At 32.6% G+C, this 10,616-nt stretch overlaps 1 protein-coding gene across 1 annotated transcript; it reads right to left on the bottom strand.

Moving 5' to 3' along the window:
* Positions 1 to 790: 790 nt before the first annotated feature.
* On the bottom strand, positions 791 to 9,637 carry LOC111697496 (glycerophosphodiester phosphodiesterase GDPD5). Its single transcript, XM_023467523.1, has 10 exons — positions 9,427 to 9,637; positions 9,292 to 9,369; positions 7,100 to 7,149; positions 5,505 to 5,561; positions 4,685 to 4,715; positions 4,125 to 4,153; positions 3,241 to 3,329; positions 2,931 to 2,986; positions 1,752 to 1,792; positions 791 to 918 (listed from the first exon to the last, which is right to left on the bottom strand). Exons 1-10 carry the CDS (start codon positions 9,633 to 9,635, stop codon positions 806 to 808), a joined length of 753 nt encoding a protein of 250 aa, XP_023323291.1. The 5' UTR covers positions 9,636 to 9,637; the 3' UTR covers positions 791 to 805.
* Between the last annotated feature and the right edge of the window lie 979 nt (positions 9,638 to 10,616).

The following is a 10,616-nucleotide window of genomic DNA, read 5'->3' as shown; positions in this document are numbered from 1 at the left end:
CAATATAATACAATGAATTTATTGGTGACATTCAGTTGTCAATATATTTCAACATGGATATGATTCTTGAAACATTAAACACGTAATTCTCCTAGTCCCATGGCATTTCTAAGATTTGGTCTGCCTATTTGTTTACCGGAGATAATAAAAATTATCGTTCACATTTCCATTTTATTTAATAAAAACCCAAATTGTCGAAATTCTTCATATCTCCGGTAAGATTGAAAGTATAAGTTGGTGCAGACCACATTTTAGAAATGCCATGAGACTATAGGGACATTTAATGAATATTAATGTTATAATTCTATAACTAAAATTAGGTTTACAAATAAATGTTGCAAATAATTTCAAAGACAAAAGACGACCTTTAAGTCGTCTTGCTACTGTCAAATATGAAGATTAGAAGGTTAAATTATGTCATTTATTTCATATTCTTTTAATTCTAACCTACATCATAAAATAATTTTTTAACTGCACATAAACGTTAATGTTGAAAAAGGACTTGAATAAATTCAACCCTAGATCTTAGAAGTCTCATCCTTTGTGAAAAACCCTGTATCTAACTTCCTCTATTAAAATCTAAGACGATATTTTAATGCTTTTTAAGAGCTACAAATTTAGAAAAAAATTGTTTTGTCTATTTTGAGTATTTGTAAAGAATAGTGTAAAACAATATTTTATAAACTTAAGAAATTTCATGTTTATAACATTTTAGAAAATTTAGACTTCAATCTCTTTCTTTTTTTCTGTTTTGTATAGCATTAAGATATATATTAGTTTTGTTGAATTTATTCGATAATAGGATTTAATTTCGGTATATAAAAATACTATCCTTTGTTGAGTTGTAGATTTTCCAGGCCTTGTTGTATAGGCTTGGGTGCTTAAGCTCCGGGTATATACCTATACCATACTCTCGAGCTAATAATAATTAAACAGTTCATGCATATTTTTTTCTGATTTTCAGGTAAACTATCTTTTTTAGTTTTTATCTGTATTGTATATAATAAAAGAATTTTACAGAATTTATTGTCCTTACTATATACAATGCACATTGTTCATCTTTCCAAACGAACTTGAAAAAGGAATGTTTTTTACTGAACAAACGATTGAATTGAACAAACGTTCAATGGATAATGAACAGTAATTTTGAAAACTAACAAATAATTTTTTTTGAGCCACTAAAAAACGAAAGAAATGAGGTGTTAACAAACAATGAACGAGCGATTTAAAAAAGCGAATGTGTCCATCTCTAGTTAAAGTTTTGGTCCATATTCTGATAAAAAACTAAAAAAAACGCAGTTACTGTTAACACCGTTAACAAAACCGAAATCCAATAAAAATGAAACTTCATTAATCTACGGAAATCCATTAACTGAACAGAAAATTCAGTTCTTAGTTTAAAACTATTGTCTAATTAGTTCTTTTACCCTCTAGCAAACAGACTGAGAAGAGTTCGAACATGATCACTTTTAAGCCTTGAACACTACGGTTATTTCCAAACCTTAATCCAATATGGCATTTAACTCTTTAAATGGAGAATCATTTTTAATTATCCCTTTGATGTTTTGTTAGAAAGAATGCCTGAATACAAAAATGTTCAGATTTTCAAAATTCTAGGATCTGCACCAAAATTTAATGCAAGCTAGTCTGGGGAATGGGATCAGGTTGAACGTTTCAACCTGATGCCTTGATAAAGTTCCTTTATGTTTTACATAAAATCATGCCTACAGTCCCTTTAAGGTTTTTTTTACCTGCTTGCACAAATTCATCAAAAGTTGGAATAGTAAACATCCTGATAAAAATATTTTTTTTTCAACTTTGAATATATATTGTCAGGTTCGTGCCTTTTAACATTTTACCATAGGGTTCGGGAGTGGGGGGAGGCAAGGAGTATAAAATGAACTTATAGGGAGATTCAACTGACGCGGCCCGCCCTACCATATGATTATTCATGCTTTGCAGACGGGTACTCCATTTGAATTAGAAATATTCAGAATAGATTATCGTATTCGCGGTACATCATGCATGGCTACTGGAATAGGGTATCGCAACCAGGCTCGCGCACGAATGAAAGGTCGATACGGTGCGGGGAAGATCTGTACGTGTCCGACGTCACTGATTAAAACTATTGGTGGAGAATGCAATGCCAATCACAATTATGCGTATACTCGCCTACAACAGATCTTGTCCCAAGACAGTTCTGGACCCAGTGTTCTATCCTCGAGTGCCCTGTACCGGGTTATGACGTAGGCAAGGTACAGAAGCTAGAATCACTAGAATTGTATGACTACCTTACCCTATTCCAGTACCAATGGGTACAACAGATAAATATTTCTAATTCAAATGGAATACCGTCTGCAAAGCCGTATAATCATATGGTAGGGCGGGCCGCGTCAGTTGTATCTCCCTTCTATATCATACTCCCTGGGGGAGCGGGGGAGCTCAGAACTCAAAAATAAAGAAAAACTGCTTTTCTGGATAAACTCTAAATAGTTGTTTGCTCACAGTCTAGCATTCTCATTTTGACAAATTATCACCTTGAAATATTTCAACTTTTAAGGCATAGTAATTTTTAAATCAAGTCAAACCAAGTTATTTATAAATAGTAAATTTAAAATGGATAATTATAAATTACAACAATATATATACAACCATTTTCAGATAGCCGATACATTTTTGTTAAATGTCGAAATATTTGTCAAAATTAAAAAATTCTAGTTTAAAATTTTTTTTTCGAGATTGTTTTTAAATTTTTTAATATCCCTATTACCCGAATGATTGAAGTTAGCGGTCTATTTTATCAATGAGCTGGCCTTGAAAAATTGGGCCATGAATATGAATTGCAACCCTATATCTTCACTTTCAAGCCTTTTTCTTTGGCGAGGGGGAGGGGAGGGGTCGGTTATGTGCCACATGGTTCTGATACTTACCCATCGAATTCCTTTGACCTCCCCTCATATTCCTGCCTCAATCTTAATGTTTTAGCCTAAAATAAAAAAGAATGAACCAAACTTGGTTTTTAAAAAGATAGAAAAATCGGCAGAAAATCGAAAATTTGTAATTTCTTCGGTCCATTAAACCTCAACACGTCAGCCAGATTAAGATCACAGATTAAACTAAATTTACCTCAACTAGAGTAAAATCCCAGATTAAACTAAATTTACCTCTGCTAGAGTAAGATCCCAGATTAAACTAAATTTACCTCAACTAGAGTAAGATCCCAGATTAAACTAAATTTACCTCTGCTAGAGTAAGATCCCAGATTGCCCAATCCTCATGAATTCCCTCACCAGACATGTTTAGAAGAGGACGCTTGTGAGCAGCTAAATCTATGAAATATGAAATATGAAATATTATATGTGTAATCTTAAGATTTACAAAGGAACCCTTGAAACCTTTATCTGATCAGTCATGTGGAAGATATTGTAGTTTTTCTAGATTTAAAAAGTGTTTATTTCTTATAATTCCATTCGTTTTTCTGCAGTAGAAATGCACGGTTTTGCATAGTAACTGCAGTGGAAAAACATCCGTTTTTAAAAATATAAACATTGATTCTTTGTTCAAATTTGATCACACAAAGTTTTTATAGTTCTGTTGTAAATCGTCCCATGATCTTCATTTGTCGTATAGTTTACTTGGAAAAATCGCGCAATACAGCAGAACTACTTTTTTGGGAAATAAACTCGAGATTCTTTTAAATTTCCTGTAAATATTTTGTTTTCTTCAATCTGTTCGTAATTCTTCGTTAGATTTTAGTTTTTTTTGTTTACTTAAAGGGACTGTTAAGGAAAAATGAAAGAGGGTATAGGCTGAAACCTAAGCACTTTAGGAATTAATCCAGACATATAAAAGTTCTTTCTAATATTCCAATCCCGAGAAATTGATATTAAACTGTGCCAACGTTACATTTAAGGGCTTTCAAACGCATAAATTTTAGCCTGTAGCTTAATTTTCAAAAAAGAAAAAAACGTTAACCTTTTCGTTATCATTAACAATCGAATGAAAGATTTGTAATCCTAAAGTCTAATAAATGTAATTTAGGTTCAGTTGCCTTGAAAATTGCGTTAAGAAAAAAACCTAATGTAGGGAATGAATCAGTTTATATCAAAAAATGTAAAAAATACCTGGATTTTCTGCAACATCGGTCACTCCACTAGAAACAAAATTAATAAAGATTTTATTTTCTAATTTTTATTTTTTCATTTCTGTGCATTTGTGTAACTCTTCACTGTATAGCAAAATACAGAGAATTCGGGTATTATAAAAGAAAGGAATTTTCTGAAGATATATTTTCGACACTTTTCATAGAAAATTCTAAAAGTTGATTATTAAAAAATAAATTAATCCACTTTACTGAGCCTTTATAAATACTTTACTGAGCCTTCATTCAAGAGCATATATTTTTTATGGTAAACAGTTTCAAATACAGTGTTCGACGTTTTTATCAATACAATGAAGACGACTTTTTTATTAAGGTTTTGATTTCCAACAAGGTTTTTTCAAACTAAAAGTTTAAAAGTAAACATTAAAAGAATATATTTTGACAGCTTCTCTTTATTTTAATTTCTATGTGTATCCATGCTGTTTAACAGCTTGGCNATCTAAACGACGACGACTTACATGATCCTCATTGAATTATGGCCCCCCCATTGCATACGTTTATTTTTATTTTAAATAATTATACCTCAGCCAGTAGTTATGTAAACAAACAGGAACTAGAAACAATTGCATTACACTTTGCTGCATGTAAATATCATATTAATGTTTCATTGGTGCATAGAAAGATCATTGGCACATTAATTTCTGTGCAAATGTGATCAAATGTGCTTTCCTTTATTGCATTGGGAGATCAAATGTGCTTTCCTTTATTGCATAGGGAGAACAAATGTGCTTTCCTTTATTGCATGGGTGGAGATCAAATATGCTTTCCTTTATTGCATAGGGAGATCAAATGTGCTTTCCTTTATTGCATGGGGAGATCAAATGTGCTTTCCTTTATTGCAGGGGAGATCAAATGTGCTTTCCTTTATTGCATGGGGAGATCAAATGGGTGTAAGCTTTGGTGTGAAGATGGAGGTCAAATGCGATTAACTTGGGTGCATACGTAGATCCAAAGTGCGTTAGGTTTGGTGCATAGACAAAAGAGTGTCAACCTTTGTGCATAGGGAGTTAAAATGTGTGTTAGCTTTGGTGCTTAGGAAGATCAAATGCACGTTAACTTTGGTGCAAAGGGAGATCAAATGCGATTAACTTTGTTGCATTATAGTGAGAGCAAAAATGATTATCTTTGGTGCATTGTGAAATCGAATGTGAGTCAACTTTGGTGCATAGGAAGATCAATTGCACGTTAATTTTGGTGCAAAGGATTTCAAATGCGCGATTTATTGGTGCAATTGGAGACCAATGTGAATTAGCTTTAGTGCTTGGAGTTCAAATGTGTGTATGTTTTTTTTAATAATTGACTGAAATATATTAAAATTCAAATCAAATATAATGCACTGTCCCTTTATCTCTTGTGAATTGTATATCACACTCAATATAATCAGCTCCAGCTCTAGCCCCTAAATAAATACAGTAACAATCAGAAAACAATGGAATTGGAAGACGATAGTATAGTATTACGTAGGTGTATTCGATGTTTAACACAGCTAAAAGTTTGACTAGATACACTTGTTAAATCACTAATTCAGTGAAATGGGTTTGTTTAACTTCACAACTGCAGTGTTTCAAGCTCATTAAACTTTTTAAAGTTAAAACTTGATTCTAAAGCCTTCTCTCAATTTCAGAATTTTCTGGTTCCGACTGTAACACTGTAACAGAAGACGACATTTAAGCAATCTAATGAATCTAATGTGTATTTGATGTTGTTCAAAAGTTATTAGAGGTTTTCCCAAAGGCATTTTTGGAAATTGCACGTTGGGAAGTTTCAACTAAGGGTAAAGACCCTTTGGGAGTTGCCGCGTTGCCGCTTGGAAAAAAAGCATTTGGGAAAGTACCCATAAACATCGTTATAAATATAAATATAAATTGTGCCAATTTTATGGGTCTTACTGTAAATATATTGTGACAATTTTATGGGTCTTACTGTACAAATATTGTGACAATTTTATGGGTCTTACTGTACATATATTGTGACAATTTTATGGATCTTACTGCACATATATTGTGACAATTTTATGGGTCTTACTGTACACATATTGTGACAAATTTATGGGTCTTACTATATATTGTGACAATTACATGAGTCTTAATGCACAAATACTGTGACAATTTTATGAAAAAAAAATTATATTAAAGGAACTGTAAGCGTAATTTCAAGCGCTCCTTCATGCAAAGATGGCAATTCCCGATAATAATAACAGAACTCTTGAATACTTTATCTGAGACAAGGTACTAAGGCAAGGAAAGTTAATTGCAGTTGCCTTTACTCTGCGTACATATTGAAACCAGATCAAAACTATTCACCAACTGTCATTTCTCGTGGGACACCCTGTAGTTCAATTTTAAGAGTTCCGAGTAGTCATTTAAATCTAATCCGTTGTGTTTTAACGTTACTATATTACATCCAAGGTTATAATGCAAGGAAAGTTAATTGCAGTTTCTCGTACATATTTGTAAACAAGAATAGATGCATCAGTGTTCGTTTAGTATCCGAGAAGGTTAAAAGCATTACATTTTGAAAATTTACATAATAGTTTCCTATGGCAGGAATATTTCATTGATTTTTTATGTGAAAGATGGATCCCATGTCAGGCTACGACATCCGTCTTGTGCTTACATTACCGCCCAAAGACAGTACACTGCAATACAAAAGATGCGTACACCTCTGAAATAAATTTCCTTGAATTATAACCTTGATCTGAGTGATCAATATTGTGATTTTTTAGGCATAAAAGTGTTTAATTCTGATAATAAAATGAACAATTTTGTCCCTTTTGTAGAGAAACCACAACGTTAAGTAATCAGATTTCCAAACTATAAACATAATATCTAATTCTTAATTGATCAAATACAGTTTTTAAGGGTACTGTTGTGAATCGAGCATTTTCATTTGTGCATGGATGGACACTTAACATTAACCTTACAGTCCCCTGAATACCTTGAATGTATCCCTGCATAGAATGAGCAGGATATCTACCAGAGAAACCTCTGAAAACAAATTGAAAAAAGATTATTTTAATTATGTCAAAACTTTTTAGTATGTTGTCTATATAAGATGTCATAAAATACGTAATCCATATAATTTGTCCTTAGTCGGACTCTGAAAACAAACGATACAACTTGCATCCTGTTAAAATCCATATAATTTGTCCTTAGTCGGACTCTGAAAACAAACGATACAACTTGCATCCTGTTAAAATCGACTGAAACATGAATTCATATTTCCCCACAACTGAACAATAATAAATGTTCAAATTTCAAGTTCTACAAGTGAACAAAGAGAAGCTGTTGGTTGAGTCTGAGTCTGTATCCATGCTGTTTAACCCTATTCCTGCTGAGTGGGTGGGGTGGGGTCAATTTGACACCCTCTGAAGTTCTTTTTCATAATTCAAAAAGTATTGGTCTGAGGCTGTTGACATTTTCCGACTTTTCCTAAATGCCCATAGATTGACATTCAATAGATGGACATTTCAATCATACATAGACATTTCATAGATGGACATTTCATTGATGGACATTTCATAGATGGACATTTCATAGATGTACAATTCATAGATACGTCAATACAAAAACATAGAAAATCAGATTTCTTAGATTGTAACACTAACTGCGTATATTCTGAAAAAAGGATATATTTTATCTTATCCATGAAAAATGATTTTTTTCTTTGAAACGTCAAATCAATAAAACTTCATATATAAAACATTCCATAGCTAAAAAATGTCATATCTTTAAAATGTCTTTGAATTTTTACTACCGGGCTGCGAATTCTTCAAAACTTGAATTAGAACTTGTATCCTTGTCATCTGCTTTATTAGAAACTACCATGGATTAATTACCACAGCTATTCAGTAAACCTGAGCGAACATATATTTTTTTCAACCCCCTTATATATACTCTACACACTATAGTCTGAATTGGTTTAATACCAGGAATAAAACCAATTTTATGTATGCTTAAAGGGAAACCAAAGTTGGCATGAAACTTGAGAACTTTGCAAGAAAATAAAGTTTATTTAATGGTTTGGGTTGAAAAAAAAACATTTTGGTATATCTCATTCAATTATCGTAAATGGGTGGAAATTCGAAAAAAAACAGTTTAATTGTAGGTTTTCAGTATGAATGAAGTGCAGGTTTATACTGCAGAGGCAACTGTGAGACTTTAAAGGGACTGTAAGAGTAATTTCAATTGAGATCCTTCAAACAAAGATGACAATGCCCTATTTACCGCGGCAACCTTGAAAGCTTTTTCTAATCAAGTATGAATAGATATAAATGTTTTTTTTTTTACTGTCAACTGTTTATTTTCTTTTGCGGTTTCTCTGCTTAAGTGTCTTGCGTATTCCGTGCTTATAAGAAGCAACGAAGAAAATCACATAAATAAACGCTTTTTGAGTCATAAAAACGACGGGTTCTTCCTCATTTTTTATAGTATGGTATTGAGCAAGAATATATTGAATAGAAGGATGGAGGCGATAGCTATGGTTTCCGTACACTTTGCTGTGACGTTTTTGGACTGCTGAAGAACTAGTTTTTGCGTAACAACAATAATAAAGATTGTAAACAATAACACAAATAATAAATAGACATCTGGCATCTCTGGCGTATTTATAAAGGGGGGGGGGGGGCGGATAACCTTGAATTTGAATGAAAATGTCGCTGTAATAAGGTCCTTTTCTTATAAAACTAAAACCCTTAACTTTTTCAATCTTTTTTAACAAGATAATACTACTTTCACAGTTTACTAACTCATGTTTGTATACATTAGATCGGCAGCCTTTGTTATTGTTGTTACGCAAAAACTAGTTCTTCAGCAATCTAAAAACGTCACAGCAAAGTTTACGGAAACCCTACCGCCCCCTCCTTCTATAATTCAATATCTCCTTGGTATTAAGAGTATCGGAAATTACATTCTTTGCACTGAGGGACACTTGAAATTACGCTTACAGTCCCTTAAGCACTGTCCATATAGAAAACCAATTAAATATTATAGTCATTATTTCTCAAATAGGATTTTAAAGAGTACATATATAGAATCGGAAATGCCAATTTTTGAATGGGGGTTAACAATGACGTCAGTAAAATCTCATATCTGTTTAAATATCTCAGTTTATCATTACTATTCTAATACCTATGTGCTATATTAAGTGGTCTTCTAATAGCCTTTTCCTGCACCATACTTTCTTTGGATTCCATTTGCATCATTCCGCTGAAAATCATAAAAACTAGGAAAATGCACGAATTTTTTTTAAAAAAATGAGAATACCTGTAAACTTGTTTTGAGTTCAACTCTGGTAAATTGTCTTGATGTGTATGAGCTACTACTGAAGAATGAGCTGCTTTCAAAGAATGAGCAGCTTCTAAAGAATGGGAAGCTTCTAAAGAATGAGCTGCTACTAGAGGTATATGATGGTTTGGTGTTGCAACTGAAAAGGAAGCAGCTAGCCAAGCTACAATAAACATGACTTGTATCATGTCTGAAATATTTTAAATTTCCGAATAAAGGGGAAATCATTATAATTCTGTTTTGTTTTTGTGGATTTTCAACCAACATTTGTTGTGAAATTGCCATAACCCACCTATTCATCTATCATTTCAAACAATAAAAAAGACTTTAATGTGGACAAAAATTATACTGATCTAAAGAAAGAGTCCAGCTAGGTAACTTAGTAGAACCGAAAGTGCTGTCTTATAAATAAAGACACATTTTAGGAATCATTTGATAGCGTCGAGACGTTTACGGTGTATAATTTATATGTAAAAGCGTAAGTTTGTTTGTAAAATTTCCCAAGAAGGAATGGTTCGCAAAAGAAACGTTATAAAATTGTTTTCATAATCCAGATGAAACATTTAACACAAATTATGCGAGCGTAAAAAAGTCTCATTGGTCTCAAATAGATTTTAATTTTTTTTATACTACACTCTTGGTTCAACCACGTTACCTAGCCGGTCTCTCCCTTTAGTGTATGTACATTTTAAACACTGAACATTGTCCTTTTCAATACAATACAATATTGTTGAACAAAATTATTTCAAAACTCCCCAACGCCTTTTAAAAGTCGTCTTTACCAGGTTTGCCAAGGAATTATTTCTTTATTTCTCTGACGGAGTCTAACACACCAAACCAAACCCCCCCCCGGCCCTTCTCCGATACTCGATTGTGTACCAAAACAAAGAACACCTTAAAGTGAAATAAGTTAAAATTCCAAGTGAAAAAAAGCCAGAAGCCAATTATGTTTTAGTCTTCAATCGATCACTCCTCTCTTTGAATGTGTTTAGGCCAACTAGTAGGTTTCCCTTCCATATATATTCTTAATATTAGTAACAAACAATGTTCGGAACTTTGCTTCCATAGTATCAACTTATCAGTTAAAACATATACCTCGCTCACTCAGCAACTTTAAACATGTATCTTTTGTCATTTGTATTTCTTAAACTCCACCCTTTACTATTTTT

The sequence above is a fragment of the Eurytemora carolleeae genome, unplaced genomic scaffold (assembly GCF_000591075.1).
Source record: "Eurytemora carolleeae unplaced genomic scaffold, Eaff_2.0 scaffold240, whole genome shotgun sequence".
Lineage (NCBI taxonomy): Eukaryota > Metazoa > Arthropoda > Copepoda > Calanoida > Temoridae > Eurytemora > Eurytemora carolleeae.
The sequence above is the reverse complement of the archived record's forward strand: the minus strand, read 5'-3'. Positions and strand labels throughout refer to the sequence as shown.

Coding starts and splice junctions, on each gene's coding strand:
- LOC111697496 (XM_023467523.1), bottom strand. CDS start 9,635: ATGATACAAGTCATGTTTATTGTAGCTTGGCTAGCTGCTTCCTTTTCA. Junction 9,370..9,426: donor AACTCAAAACAAGTTTACAG/GTATTCTCATTT, acceptor TATGATTTTCAG/CGGAATGATGCAAATGGAAT. Junction 4,154..4,684: donor TTACATAACTACTGGCTGAG/GTATAATTATTT, acceptor TTTTGTTTCTAG/TGGAGTGACCGATGTTGCAG.